This window comes from Garra rufa, chromosome 6 (assembly GCF_049309525.1).
Source record: "Garra rufa chromosome 6, GarRuf1.0, whole genome shotgun sequence".
In the NCBI taxonomy this organism is placed as follows: domain Eukaryota; kingdom Metazoa; phylum Chordata; class Actinopteri; order Cypriniformes; family Cyprinidae; genus Garra; species Garra rufa.
Genome location: NC_133366.1, coordinates 44,958,231 through 44,974,377, shown reverse-complemented (window position 1 = coordinate 44,974,377; position 16,147 = coordinate 44,958,231). Strand labels below are relative to the sequence as shown.

The window sequence follows — 16,147 nt, the reverse complement described above, 5'->3', positions numbered from 1 at the left end:
TTCCAAGGTGGTTCAGTGCTTGGTGAAGGGTGCATATGTGGGCGGGAGGGTGTGTGTGTTCATACACCTCTATGTACTTGTATGGGTGCAAAGAGGTGTAGCAATCAATATCACTTCACATCTAGAAACTTCCATGCCCTTTATTCCAATTTTTAAATCATCCATTTTTCTTTCACTACGTTTATATACACCTTGCAAAAATGTTATTTTATTTTACCAAAATAAGAGGGATCATACCAAATGCCTGTTATTTGTTTTTATTTAATACTAACCTGAATAAGATATTTCACATAAAAGACATTCACATAAAGTCAATATATAACACTTGAACAAGATTCATTAAGATGAACTTATTTTGTCTTCTGGGAAACATGTAAGTAGCTTCTGAAGGGCAGTACTAAATGAAAAAAATATGATATTTAGGCAAAATAAGAAAAATTTAGACATCTTTCTTCTGTTTAATTGTTTTCACCCCTGGCTCTTAATGCATCGTTTTTCCTTCTGAAGCATCAGTGAGCTTTTGAACCTTCTGTAATAGTAGCATATGAGTCCCTCAGTTGTCCTCATTGTGAAAAGATGGATCTCAAAATCATACAGTCATAGTTGGAAAGGGTTCAAATACACAAAAATGCTGAAAAACTTTATGGGACCTAAAGGATTTTTCTGAAGAACAGCGGGCAGTTTAACTGTTCAGAGCAAACATAGGGACTCATGAAAAACTTTTACTAAACAAAAAAAACAAAAAAAAAAAAACAGGTGTGGATCATTTAAGTAACAACACAGTATTAGCAATCTTTTGAATTCATCTATTATTTTTAGGTCAGTACTAAATAAAAAATAACATGCATTTTGTATGATCCCTCTTATATTTGTGAAATAATGAAAATTTTGGAGATTCTGAAAGGTGTATGTAAACTTTTGACCTCAACTGGATAGCAATTATACTGAATTGTAGTAATATAGTTAAAAACCAAAAAAAGAATATAATATTCAGAATTTCTTAGTGTTTGACATGTCTATCTTTCACTTGAAAATTAGTTTGTGTAAAACCTTATGATTTTGTTCCAGCATGATATGAAAATGATACAAAGATCATCTTGTGCTTCATTGAAACCAAGAACATCTGACCTTTCTTACAAAGAAGTTCATTGTGATGGTCAACAAAGTTCAAATGTCCTCTTGTTAGCTCAAAAATGATTAATCTTACCTATTTTGTCCACTTTTAAAGGTTTGTTCATTTCCATGAGGAAATTGGGGGTAAAATCTCAATCCTCTGGTCCACATAGTTTGTCTGCAACTCAAGCTCTTTTTTTGTTTGTTGTCACAGATAATTGGCTTTTAATTGTTCATTCCAAATCATTTACAACGTTATAAATTTCAACCCAAATTAAACTATTTGCTGCTTTCTTTCCACAATCAAAGTGGTATTTGTTAACAGCCTAATTGCACTTTAGAAGAGAAGAAAATCACGCTGAAAGTTAAAACGCAAGTAGAAATGGCAGAAACTGTTATTGCAAGTTTAATAGGCAGAGGGAAACACACTATGACATAATGATAAAAACATTTGCCAGTGTAAAGACAAGCAGGCATATGTTCATCCATCTGCATGCACTGTCTAAATATAACAGCCTGAAAATCCAAAAAACAGCGCTTTTTTCCGCCGTCGGGCATCCTCCTGGATCCAAACGCCAAACGCGGCTCTTGCGTCACGCGTTTTGACGTCACTCCCTTCAACCTGTCCCGTTCTTACAGCGGCTTCTACGTATTTTTACGCAACCCTAGTGTAAAGTGATTCCCACCCCAATTTCGTGAGCCGCACGACTGCTTTACGTGATTGGAGGCTCTGGTTGTGATTTGCTCTGGGTGGCGGTGGGCGGGACCTAGGCGCTCCGCTGGATATATTACGCGGGGCACCTTGGAGACAGCCGGGTACGGCTCCATGTCACGGTGGGCTTAGTGCTCCGGGAAGGGGTGTAGTGTTCAAAAGGAGGCAAGAAAGGAGACACGAAGGAATTCGCTGCTCAAGGGGATACACAAAACCTTACAGTACAACATGCCCGCTCAAAATAAAGACGATGGAGGCTGGAAGAAGTTTGTGTGGGATTCGGAGAAGAAGGAATTTCTGGGACGCACCGGTGGTAGTTGGTGTAAGTATAACCTATAGATGTCATATCGACAGTGTAGCTCGATTTCAGCACGTTGGACAGCGCTGTGATGCCTGTCATCGCTGTTTCTATAGCAGCAGCAGCAGGTACCGATAGACTGCCAGTCTGGTCACGATGCAACCTGTATGATTTGACTTTGCAGCAAATGTCTCACGGACTTTCATACATCGATATACATGCTCAACGCACGATTTGCCGTGTTTACGGATTGCATTTTGCCATTTCAAAGCGTTTTTAAACAAGTAGGCTTATTGGTTGCTGTTCTCTGTGTCCCACCTGTTTCGTTGAGAACACTCAAACTGCGTGTTCTCTTTATGTGTTTTTTCGCTTTTCCTCCTAAATAGTAAGATATATTAATGTAAAACCAATGCCGTGGGAGAATTCGATCCTGACGGAGGAGCAAAAGGTCAACAAAGGACAGCATTAGATTATTGATCAGTTCGATTTTTACCCTTAGTGGTAAAATGAAATTTAATAAAATGATTTTCCCCCGTCAGAAAGGAATATTTAAACAAATAAGGAAAAGGTTAAAAGCTTGTGTTTGGTAAAAAGCTGCTTGTTTCATGTCTGTGCTGGCCATGAAATCAATCAGCTCGTCATTTAATTAGCATACTTGTCATTAATAACGTGATACACGTGGAAAGGGTTAAAAATGCATCATTGTTCAAGGTGACTCAAGGTGAAAGGCCTAGTCTTTTGAGTCTGACTGATTCATCTAAGGTTGCACTGAAAATTGACGTCATGTGTTTGAGGCAGCAACAGTTTCTGATGCCTTCAGATTTTACAAAAGTAGCCTACCTAATGCCTAAAGTTAACTGTTGCCTTGGCTTTCCAGTTTATGTAATTGCATCTCTAAGTACTTATTGAACATGTCTAGCCAATCTAGTGTGGTCATTAAGGCTAAATTCAAGACGACAGGTGTCCAAAATGAGTCGTGCGTTATACATAATTAGCTTTCAGATCAGCAAGGACACATATAAACCTAGAAGTCAGTTCATCTCTTGAGATTCCTGAAGGCCATTACATCATCTATACAATGACATTTGCTGGGCTTTGGTCCCATGTGACCCTCTGACATTGCTTTATGCACCACTGGAAACCACAGAGACCTTGTGCCCTTGCCTAACTGAGCATTCGAAATGGAGTTTAGCACGAAAATGGTTTTGTTGGAACTAATTCGAATGTGCAGGATCTGAACAGGCTGCCACTGAACTATTTTGGGAGAAGACTGGTGGACAGACTGGTTTGACTGGTTGGGAAAGAACTTAAGATATGACCTTTCTGCGATGCCCCTACACATTGTTGATGTTTGAGACATTGAGATTACTCATCATGTCCTGTTATGCTGGCACATCTATATTTTCTGGGGACAGACTGAGGACATTTGTATTGCTGGTATGGTGTCAGCAGATTCAGCTGTTTGATGTAGCATCAGTGGGCTTCCTGGGATCAGAGTGTTCTGGGTAGTCATTTCCAATAATACTCTTTCTTTAGTTTATAGGTTTTAGTAAATATAGGTTGTGTGTGTAAATAAGTTACTGTAGTTCCAGTAAACATTTTGGAGATCTGAATTGTCTTTTTTTCTAAGGAAAGAACACACTTGAGGTACTGCTTAGAATTTTCAAGCATTACTTTAAATATAAAATTATCAAAAAACAACCTCATTAAATGCAGTAACAACATCAGAATTGCAACTCAAAATGTCACCGCATGCTAAAATATGTCCTGTCTCTCTGTTCTCTCCACAGCGAAAATCTTACTCTTCTATCTCATCTTTTATGGCTTTCTGGCCGGGATCTTTATCGGCACCATCCAGATTCTCCTTCTCACCCTGAGCGATTACAAACCCACCTGGCAGGATAGAGTAGCTCCTCCAGGTAACAGCTCTATTGCAGTGGCTGTCTTGTCTTTTATATATTTTATAATTTACTGTGAGTGTAAACTGAAGTTGAAGCAATACCAAGGTGTTTGTGTAGCCCTAGGGGTTCATGATTGAACCACAGGAGTGAAATAAATAAAAAATATTATTAAAAAATAATAATTAATAATTATTTAATAAATAAATAAATTATATTATGACTGAAATTACAGTTGAAAAACATAAAAATATTACACTTTTCTCATTTAAAAAATGTCATATTTTGTTTCAATTTATTCTACCTTTTAGTTCATTTGATGAAATAATCTGAAGGGCTTTATTTCTTTTCTACATTGTAAATAAAACAGATTATAGAAGTATGTAATTACAACCAAAAAACATAAAAATATGACACTTTACTCACATTTGTAATAGAAAATGGGTGTTTTTTAATTCATTATTTTTAGAAGACTTAAAAATATCTGAAATAATTTGAAGGACTTTGTTTTTTCTACACTGTAAAAACAAAAAAACAAAATTGTGAATAAAACAACAATTATTTGAGTATGCAAAGGTCTATTAATTAAAATAAAAATAAAATGACTAAAATTATAACCAGAAAACATAAAAATATAACATTTTACTCTCTTTTTTTTAGAGAAAATTGGTCATTTTTGGTTTGAAATTATTATACCTTTTAGAGGGCTTTAATTAAATAATTTGTATCTAAAACAAAGATTATTGGAGTATGCAAAGGTCTATAATAAAAAAGACTATTAAAATGACTAAAATTACAACCAGAAAACATCAAAATATAACATTTTACTCTCTTTTTTTAGAGAAAATTGGTAATTTTTGGTTTGAAATTATTATACCTTTTAGAGGGCTTTAATTAAATAATTTGTATCTAAAACAAAGATTATTGGAGTATGCAAAGGTCTATAATAAAAAAGACTATTAAAATGACTAAAATTACAACCAGAAAATATCAAAATATGACATATTACTCTCTTTTGTTGTAGAAAAATGGTAATTTTTTGGTTTCAATTCAATATACCTTTTAGAGGACTTAATGAAATAATTTGAAGCACTTTTCTTCCTACACTGTAAAAAAAACATTGTAAGTAAAACAAAGTTTGAGTATGCAAAGGTCTAAAATAAAAATAAGAATAATAAACTCACTAAACATCACTAGAAAACATCAAAATATTACATTTGTTATATAAAATTGGCATTTTTTTTTTTTTGTTTCAATTTATTGTACCTCTTAGAGGACTTCTAAAATAATTTAAAGGACTTTATTCCTTTCCTACACTATAAAAATCATTTTCTTTGTAAATAAATCAAGGATTACTGCAGTAATGCAACGGTCTATAATTTAAAAAAGAATAATTAAATGACTAAAATTGCAACCGGAAAACATATGACATTTTACTAATATTTGTTATAGAAAATTTTTTTGGTTTCAATTTATTATATCTTTTAGGTGACTTAATAAAATAATTTGAAGGACTTTATTTGTTTTCTACACTGTAAAAAATAGTTTTAACATTGTAAATAAAACAAAGATAATTGGAGTAAAAAAAAAAAAAGAAAAAAAAAAGAAATAATTAAATAACTAAAATTACAACCAGAAAACATCAAAATAAGACATTTTAGTCATTCTTATTATAGAAAATTGGCACTTTCTCCAAGTCATTACACCTTTTGAAAGACTTCATGAAATAATTTAAAGGATTTTCGACATTTTAAATAAAATAACGATTTTCGGAGTATGATTTAGTCTGTCTACTTCAAAATGTCAATGTGTTACTTGCTAATTCTTTGTGAATAATTGTGAAATGTACTATCAAATCTGAGTAAAAATGATTGTTACATTTTTTATATACAAACAAATAGCTTTGTATGTTGAAGTATTTCCTATTGAGTCATTTTAAACAGATTTATAAGATAATGCCCAGCAACACTATATTACGTGGTATTGCTAGTTAATGGCAGTGGTATTAGGTGAAATGAGAACATTCCCTAAAGAGAGCATTTTATCAAACAAAAATATGCATAAATGCACACATGAGCCAATATTTTGATTAATTTCCCTGGTAGAGAATTTTTCAAAAGCCACAAAAAGCTAATTTTGTTTTCATGAGGTTTGAAAGGTTAGTCCATTAGTCTACATAAAAATTCAGAGGGCTCTTGAGGTCACAGATTTCGGTAACCCATCTGGTTCCCTGATGAGAGCTTGGACTCACTGTTCCTGTCACAGTTGCTGTTCCTCTTGCAGTTTAAAGTAAGGCTTGAAGGATTGGATCAATCTGACAAACATTTGGTGGGTTCAGAAACCAGATCAAGAGCTAAAAGAGCTGGGCTCTTGGGAATTGATAATCTGACCATTTTACGTCACAGCTGATATATTTCACATGTTTTCTCGGTAGAACAGAAAGCATGTGCGGTTAAGGGGAAACAGCCTGACTATAACACCTTTCAGACACATTAGAACTACAAAACACTTTTTTAAAGAAAAGAGAAACAGATGCCTCTTCTATTGGCAAGGCGTTTTTAGGAAAACTGATCATGGGAATGATTTCAGCATTCATTCTCTTTCTCTCTCAACAATCACAGCATGTTCCTTTATAATTTATTTACATCTCTGAGTCATTGCGAGACCAGGAGCATTCAAGCTTTGTGTACTGCGAACTCTTCTCAGAAAATGCTTTCTTTCACGTGTGACTTCCTTACAAAGGATGCAATTTCATTTAGTTTACAATGCAGAACCACTTCAGTTATCAAACAGGTTCTTTAGATAGTCATTGTGCATTTGTCAGAGGCATCTCACCAGCTTTTAACTGTTTCTATTTTTATAAAATTAAACTAAGTATTAAATAAAGGTATTTGTACTTTTTTGTCTTTAAATATGATCATTAGAAGCTTATTAGATGTACAGTCAAGCATGAAATTTAGAAACATTTTTTCCGATTTGTTTTAGATTTTGAAGCAATACCAAGGTGTTTGTGAAGTCCTAGGGGTTCATGATAGAACTGCAGGGGTTGAAATAAAATAAAAAATATATAACTTAAAAATAATTAATAATTTATTTAATAAATAATATGATTAAAATACAGTTGTAAAAAATATTACACTTTTCATTACACAAAAATATTACACAAAAATGTCATTTTTTTTGTTTTAATTTATTCTACCTTTAATACATTTGATGAAAAAATCTGAATGTCTTTATTTCTTTCTTACAATGTAAAAAATAATTTTTCAAAATTGTAAATAAAACAAAGATTATTGGAGTAAAGTAAAACGACTTCAGTTATCAAACAGGCATTGTCCATTTGTCAGATGCATGTGAATCTCACCAGCTTTTAACTGTTTATATGTTTATGAAGATTCATGCAATTCTAAATTTAAATCAAGTAGTTCTTCAAATAAAGGGAAAAATATGTATTTGTACATTTTTATCTCTAAATATGATCATGTTTTAGATTTTGAAGCAATACCAAGGTGTTTGTGAAGTCCTAGGGGTTCATGATAGAACTGCAGGGGTGAAATGAAATAAAAAAAATCTATAATTTAAAATTAATTAATAATTTTTTTAATAAATAATATAATGACTAAAATTACAGTTGTAAAACATAAAAATATTACACTTTTCTCATTAAAAAAAATCAATTTATTCAACCTTTTAGTACATTGATGAAATAATCTGAAGGTCTTTGTTTCTTTCCTACAATGTAAAAAATAATTTTTAAAAATTGTAAATAAGATTATTGGAATAAAGTAAAATGACTTCAGTTATCAAACAGGTTCTTCAGATAAAAAATCTATAATTTAAAAATTATTAATAATTTAAAATAAAACTAAAATTACAGTTGTAAAATATAAAAATATGATACTTTTCTTTTCTTTTTTTTATAAAAAATATAATTTTTTGTTTCAATTTATTCTACCTTTTAGTACATTTGATGAAATAATCTGAAGGTCTTTATTTCTTTCCTACAATGTAAAAAAAATAATTTTTCAAAAATGTAAATATTAATAAATGTATTAAATAATGGTTCCAATAATTTGCTTATTTCTTCAAATAAAATAAAAAAGGTATTTGTACATTTTTAGCTCTAAATATGATCATTAAAAACCTATTAGATGTACAGTCAAGCATGACATTTAGAAACATTCTTTTCCGATTGGTTTTAGACGAAGCAATACCAAGGTGTTTGTGAAGTCCTATGATAGAACTGCAAGGGTGAAATGAAATAAAAAAATCTGTAATTTAAAAATAATTAATAATTTATTTAATAAATAATATAATGAGTAATTATACAGTTGTAAAACATAAAAATATGACGCTTCTAATTTTTTATAATACAATTTTTTAATATTTTTCAATTTATTCTACCTTTTAGTACATTTGATAATATAATCTGAAGGTCTTTATTTCTTTCCTACAATGTAAAAAATAATTTTTCCGAATTGGAAATAAAACAAAGATTATTGGAATAAAGTAAAATGACTTCAGTTATCAAACAGGTTCTGTAGATAAGCATTGTCCATTTGTCAGATTCATGTGAATCTCACCAGCTTTTAACTGTTTATATTTTGTTTATATATTTTTTTTGTTTATAATCTTCATGCAATTCTAAAATTAAATCAAGTATTACATAATGGTTCCAATAATTTGCCTATTTCTTCAAATAAAAAAAAAATGTAAATTTTTATCTCTAAATATGATCATTAAAGGCCTATTAGATGTACAGTCAGACATGAAATTTAGAAACATTCTTTTCCAAAATGTTTTAAATGTTGAAGCAATACCAAGGTGTTTGTGAAATCCTAGGGGTTCATGATAGAACTGCAGGGGTGAAATGAAATAAAAATAATTTAATATAAATCATTTATTTAATAAAGAATATAATGACTAAAATTACAGTTGTAAAATATAAAAATATTACACTTTTCTCATTTTTTACAATAAAAAAATTATTTCAATTTATTCTACCTTTTAGTACATTTGATGAAATAATCTGAAGGTTTTTAATTCTTTCCTACAATGTAAAAAATTATTTTTCAAAATTGACTTCAGTTATCAAACAAGTTCTTTAGATAGGGTTTGTCCATTTGTCAGATGCATGTGAATCTCACCAGCTTTTAACTGTTTATATTTTTATGAAGATTCTTGCAATTCTAAAATTAAATCAAGTATTAAATAATGGTAAAAATTATTAGATGTACAGTCAAGCATGACATTTAGAACCATTCTTTTCCGATTAGTTTTAGATTTGCACAAATAATGTAAAGTTGTTTGCCAAACTAATTCTTGTAAGAATCATTCAACATTTTGGCAACAGCGGAGGATAAGCAAATGTTAGATATGAACTTCAGAATTGCACAATGATTGCTGATATTCCAAAGACGAATTAGAGACAGACTGATTCGAATAAGAGTCCAAGATTTACTGTCTGACTAAAATGTCTCTCTTTAAAAATGCATCTGAATTCCTTTCATTCATCTGCACAGGGCTCACTCACTACCCACGTTCAGACAAGGCTGAGCTGATCATCAATCCAGAAGATGATGATACCTACAGGACATACACCAAAGCCATGAAAGAATTCCTAGACACCTATGAACCAGAAAAGCAGGCAGACCTAATGAAGTTTGAAGACTGCGGAGGTACCAGATTACTTTTTTTCTTCTGTTACTTGAGTTCAAATAAAGATATATTCTCAGAAGGATCATAGTTTTCATTAGTGTATAATATGAATCATTCCACACACTGTTTGTATCTGTTTTTCACATACCTATGAGAAAATCAGAATTATATATACCTTTTTTTCTATTTTGACAGAGCAACCCGCGGAATACAAGAACAGAGGTGATCTCGAGAGCGACATGGGTGTCAGAAAGGCATGCCAGTTTTCGAGGTCTTTGCTCGGACCCTGTTCTGGCATGGATGATCGTAATTTCGGATTCTCTCAGGGGAAGCCCTGCTTGATCATCAAGCTCAATAGGATTGTGAACTTCAGACCTAAGGTTTGTTAAATACAGGCAACAATATTCACAGAATGTTTGTAGGATCTTTGCATTTTGTTTGGGAATACTTTTTGTCTCCAATTAGTTTCTATAGAGTGAATTAATTGACTAAATGTGAGTTTTTATGATACATTAGCAATTTTCTTTTATTATGTAAATACTTATATAAATACATATATTAGTATACTTTATTCCATATCAGCTGACCTGTTTTACATTTTTGTAGTTACTTCATGAATTGTATTTATTTATTTATTCATTCATTCATTTATTCTGTCATACAATAACCATCATTATTATTTAATAATAATAATATTATACTTGTTTATTATTCTTTTATTCAGTATTTTATAATTTTTCTTACAGATTTTTGGTTTTAATTATTTATTGATTTTTTATTACTACTAATAATAATAGATTAACAATTAAATGTTTTGCAATAATAACAACAACAATGCTTATTATTATTATTATTATTATTATTATTATTATTATTATCTTAATTCCTTTATTCATTATTCTTTTATTCAGTATTTTATTATTTTTCTTATACAGTATTTTAGTTTTAATTATTTATTGATATTTTTATTTATTACTACTTCTACTAATAATAGATTAACAATTAAATGTTTTGCAATAATAACAACAACAACAATGCATTTTATTATTATTATTATTATTATTATTATTATTATTATTATTATTGTTGTTGTTCCTTTATTCATTATTCTTTTATTCAGTATTTTATTATTTTTCTTATACAGTATTTTGGTTTTAATTATTTATTGATATTTTTATTTATTACTACTTCTGCTAATAATAGATTAACAATTAAATGTTTTGCAATAACAACAACAATGCTTATATTATTATTATCTTAATTCCTTTATTCATTATTCTTTTATTCAGTATTTTATTATTTTTCTTATACAGTATTTTGGTTTTAGTTATTTATTGATATTTTTATTTAATAATAATAATAATAATAATAGATTAATAATGAAATGTTTTTAATACTAACAACAACAACAATGCTTATTATTGTTATAATCATTATTCCTTTATTCATTATTTTATTGTTTTTCTTATAAATGCTATAAGATAATGCTAATTATTATTTAATTTTTCTTATTCAATATTTTTGTATTATTTATTTAATTGATATTTAATAACAATAATAACATTAATCTTAATTATTATTATTTTTATTATTAATATTATATTTGTATTATACAATATTTTTGTATTAATTTATCTACATTTATTTAATAATCATAGATTAATAATGAAATGTGTGCAACAATAACAACCGTTATTATTATTGTATTTTATTACTCATTACTTACAAATTATTATTAATTTATTGATCATTTATAATAATAATAATAATAGTGTATTAAGTAATAATAATAATTGTTTATTAATTATTCTAATATTTCTATTACAAATTATTTTATTTTATTATTAATTATTTCTTGATCATTTTATTGATAATACTGATCATTGCAGAGACGTTATTGTAGTGTGTGTGTGTGTGTGTGTGTGTATTTATGTTTATTTGCAAAAACAGACTGTTTTTTAAATTGACAAAAATCATGGGTTTTTTTTTGTTTTTTTGTTACTTAATCAAAATAACCCAACATGATTTTTGAAAATTGTTCAAAATGGAGTTTTTGCAAATCAAATCTTCATATATATATATATATATATTCATATACCCCTGCCATTATGTTACATGTTACTCTAATTAATTATATTTTTTTTTTTAGCCACCAGTGTCAAATGAAACCATTCCAGAAGAGGCAAAGCACAAAGTACAGCCTAACGTAATTCCTATCCACTGCACAAACAAGGTGAGCACACTTTGCTACTTCACTGAGTACTCTCTTTTGCTCTGTAAAGCAGTAACAATGTTGCTAACCAATGGCATGTATTCTCTGAACGACCCGCAGAAAGAAGAGGATGCAGGTAAGCTCGGCGAGGTGAAGTACTACGGTATCGGAGAAGGCTTTCCCCTTCAGTATTACCCCTACTACGGGAAGCGCCTGCACTTGCACTACCTGCAGCCCCTGGTGGCCGTCCAGTTCGTCAACATCACCCTGAACGCAGAGATCCGCGTGGAGTGCAAAGTGTTCGGGGAAAACATTTATTACAGCGACAAGGATCGCTACCAGGGACGTTTCGATGTTAAAATCGGTGTCATGACCAAATCCTCATGACCTCTGAACAGAGTACCTCCACTCTCTCCCTATTTAAAGGCAAACTAAGGCCCCTCTTCTGACTTGAGATACAAAGGCACCCGAGAGAAGTCTTCCACCTGTGTTTAACCGAGGGGATGTTTTTTTGAATGTAAAAGTGTCTCACGTCAGAAAGAGGCCTCATTTTAGTTTAGGAGAGATTCGTTTAAACAAAAAAAAAAAAGAAAGAAAGCTACAGTAAACAAAAAGCGAACAAAAGATTATTTAAAAACACTAGTCTAAAACAACATACCATCTTACACATGTGGGACCTAACATTGTCTGTACTCTTTACTTCAAGCTTTCTGCTTTCAGTCTAGGGTTAGAATGTAATGAAAGGATTAGCCATAGCATAAAATATTTATTCTACTACCGAATGAGAAGTGTCCACGATCAAAGGGGCATGTTGTTTTACTGTAAATTACATTTCCTCTACCGATGTAGCCAGCACTGTTTTGTCCCTCTCGTATTGTATTGCTGCCTCGTGTGATTTCCCTATATTTAGAACGTGCACAGTAGTTGCATATGTAGGTTGTTTCGAGCCACGCCATGTGTGTGATTCAGCTTCATTTGTCAAACGTGCCTACATATATGTATAGTTACTTAATGGAAATACACTGGCCTCTTAACATTGCCTTTCGGGGGTATTGATGTTTGCATCTTTTAGGTGTATTAGGTGGGTAATGAACCTTTTTTTTTTCCAAAAATCACTACAATGTAGGGGGAAGATTGTACTTCTCTTTTAATGATTCGTTTTCACTGAATGTAGATGTTGCCTTTGGTTTTATGGTGTCAGTCACGTGTGGAGGGAACCGCTTCTGTAGTTTTGACGTTTTGTTTTTTACAACTTTGTTTTCTTCCTAGCCCTGTCGTTCTTCCTCTTATCGAAGGCGTCACACGGTGTGGTCGAATGTTCTGAAGTTCGATATTTATTAAGTGGTGACCTTAAATATTCTGTTCTTGCACATGCTCATGTTCTGCAGAAACTCGTCATGAATGTTAATAATGCCAAAGCCATTAAGATTATTCTAGATTTTATCAGAAGTAATGCAATACCCTGTCCATCGGGATGTTTTGTAGGTGTGCGCAATCAGTGTCAAACATCAGAAACGTCAACTTTCACGAGTCCCACAAGCTCTCATGTTGAAACTGAACTGGAAAAGACTAACCAAAATAAAGCTGAGACTCTAAAGTTGTGCTGTTTTTATTCTGTGCATCTTCTGTTTTAGTTACTGTTTACTTTTACAGCTTGAGATTTTACATTCTTTTTACAAGACATAACCAGAAACAAATGAGCCCTTTTTGTTAAAGGGTTAGTCCACCCAAAAATTACAATTAGCTCATGATTCACTCTTCAGGCATCCTATGTGTATGACTTAATTATATAAAAAATTATCTAAGCTTAACAATGTGTTTTACTTCATAACTCCATAATAAAAAGTGCCTCACACAGCCCTGGGGGGTGAATAAAGGCCTCCTCTAGCAAATCGATGCGTTTTTGTAAGAAAAATATCCATATTTAAAACGCAATAACTGTTTGTACCCAAAAGCAGCTCCAGGCGGATGACACAATACATTGGCGTTGCGCATGCCCTGCACAGAAGGGACGAACGCAAATGTGATGTGGCGAGATCAAAACAAAACAAAGGTCATGAATTATTCGTTTTCAACGAGAATTTGTAAAGGAAAATCTCTGAGGATTTCGATATAAATCAAGAGGAGACTGGTTTTCCAGTGCTAAACTAAGGAAACGTTGCTTACTTTGCTCCTGTAAACAAACGTTGGTTTTCACGAGACTCACAGGCGCTGCAACACCAGCATCCAACGTTATCCACCTGGAGTTTCTTCCGGGTACAACCAGTTGGCGTAAACTAGATTAAAGTGATTCTTACGATTTAAATATGGATATTTTTCTTACACAAACGCGTCGATTTGCTACAGGAGCCGTGTGAGGCCCTTTTTATTATGGATGGATGCACTTTATTGGACTTGTTTTGGACTGATAAAGAGAAGAGTCTGAAAGAAGGAAATCATATACACCTAGGATGCCTGAAGGGTGAGTAAATCAAGGGCTAATTTTCATTTTTGGGTGAACTAAACCTTAAGGCAAGCATTCGTATTACTAATGCTCATAATTAGGGTTAGGGATTTAAACCCTGCTCCTGGGGACCCACTTTGTCAAAATATTGTGACCTTTACTGCTTACTAAATCCTTTAATATATGATTTAGCAGCTTCCACACATTTTTTTCATGGTGTAGACAGCATAAATTAGCAGAACAATGTATTTAGTTGTACATTAAACATGCAATCCATGCTGTTGTTTACATCCGAGTATCGCCAGTATGGCCGTGCATCCGGGTAACTGACCAAATCGTGATGTAAGTGCAAACCCACTCTGAAAAAATAAGGTGGATATTGTTAATTTGGAAATGATAATAATATGTATTAAAATGTCTTATACTATGGGGCCTTTGAATGCTTGAATCTGATTGGCTGACAAACGTTCTAGAGGTGTGCATTATTTTCAGGGAAGCGCACGGCGAACGTAGTTCCTGAGGCAGCTTTTGACCGCGTTACATGTCTATATCACTTTGCCACACGATTTCAGTTATTTCAAAGGTCCTTACAGCCCAAAACAGCAAAATAACCAAAACCCACAAGGACACTGGTCAAACAAATAAACACAGTACACAAGGATAAAAACGACAGATTATTTCCACGTTTTTGCCACAAAATTATGTTTTATTAAGTACGGAAAGCACATAACCTATTTCTCCTACTCTCTCTCCCTTACAGACGGACACACATACAGTTTGCATTCACGTTAGCATACGCGCTAATGTTGTTAGTGCTGTTCTGATGATTAACAGCTTTAAAACTACATGGCATTTCTCACAAGCGAGGTAACAACAGAGTGGTCTTGAAGAAAATGAACTTAAAGTTTCACGATGCTGCCAATCATTTTGAGAGATGCACAGACTTGAGAAAGGTAATTTACGATCTTAATCTCTCTCTCCCTCTCTCCTTCTGTCTGTCGGTCTGTCTAAACGTCATTATTAACTGCATTAGTTTGCGGCTCAAGTATCGTTACTAGGTCTAAAATGACGTTTTGGAATTAGCACCAAATGGGTTGAATCAGAGCCACTGAGTCTATGGCTCTGGATGTAATGAGCTGCGTAAGAAATTAATCGTACTCACAATAGCATTTTAAGGACAAAAACCATAGACTGTAAAAAGACAAAAACTCGTGACCGCATCACCACCTCGGGTGTGCATTATCTTCTAAGAATTCAACGGCCCGTCGTCAATTATTCCTTACTTTTCATATTAAGATTTGCACAGGAGGATTGTAGGTCTGTTTATCCACAGTGCAGATAAACATTTTAATCACGATATGTATTTGGCAGACACTCCAGCCGATGACATTTAAAGTTAAAGTGCAGACGGAAAAGAGCAAAAGAGAGAATTCAAATGAGACTGAACACAGCTCTGGTCGGGCACCTGCTGGGATGAGATACTAAACAGACTCCTGGCAAGACATTCTGAAATTTATCTGAATTTTAGGAATTGGAGCATAGGGATTGGAATTTCACCTGCTCTGTCATGCTATCACTGACTGATCTTTGATGGTGATTAACTAATGTGGGCTTTGATGAATTAAAAATGTGCTTTTGCACCCGAGAGGATCTGTGTGCGGGAAGCAGAGCCACCTGATCTTTTCAGATGTGTGATGTCAATGTGAGTCTCACAGTAAGTAAAAATACTTCAGAATAGGATGTGTTTGTGTGTGAGAGAGAAAAAAGGGGGTGGGAATATGGATTGTAATTAAACAGCTTTCAAGTGATGCAA

At 32.3% G+C, this 16,147-nt stretch overlaps 1 protein-coding gene across 1 annotated transcript; it reads left to right on the top strand.

The window, feature by feature from the left end:
• The first annotated feature begins 1,916 nt into the window (after positions 1–1,916).
• Positions 1,917–13,488, top strand: atp1b1b (ATPase Na+/K+ transporting subunit beta 1b). Its single transcript, XM_073842089.1, has 6 exons — positions 1,917–2,147; positions 3,914–4,042; positions 9,544–9,699; positions 9,875–10,059; positions 11,829–11,912; positions 12,012–13,488. The coding sequence occupies exons 1-6, from the start codon at positions 2,054–2,056 to the stop codon at positions 12,276–12,278; spliced, it is 915 nt and encodes a 304-aa protein (XP_073698190.1). The 5' UTR covers positions 1,917–2,053; the 3' UTR covers positions 12,279–13,488.
• The last annotated feature ends 2,659 nt before the right edge of the window (positions 13,489–16,147 follow it).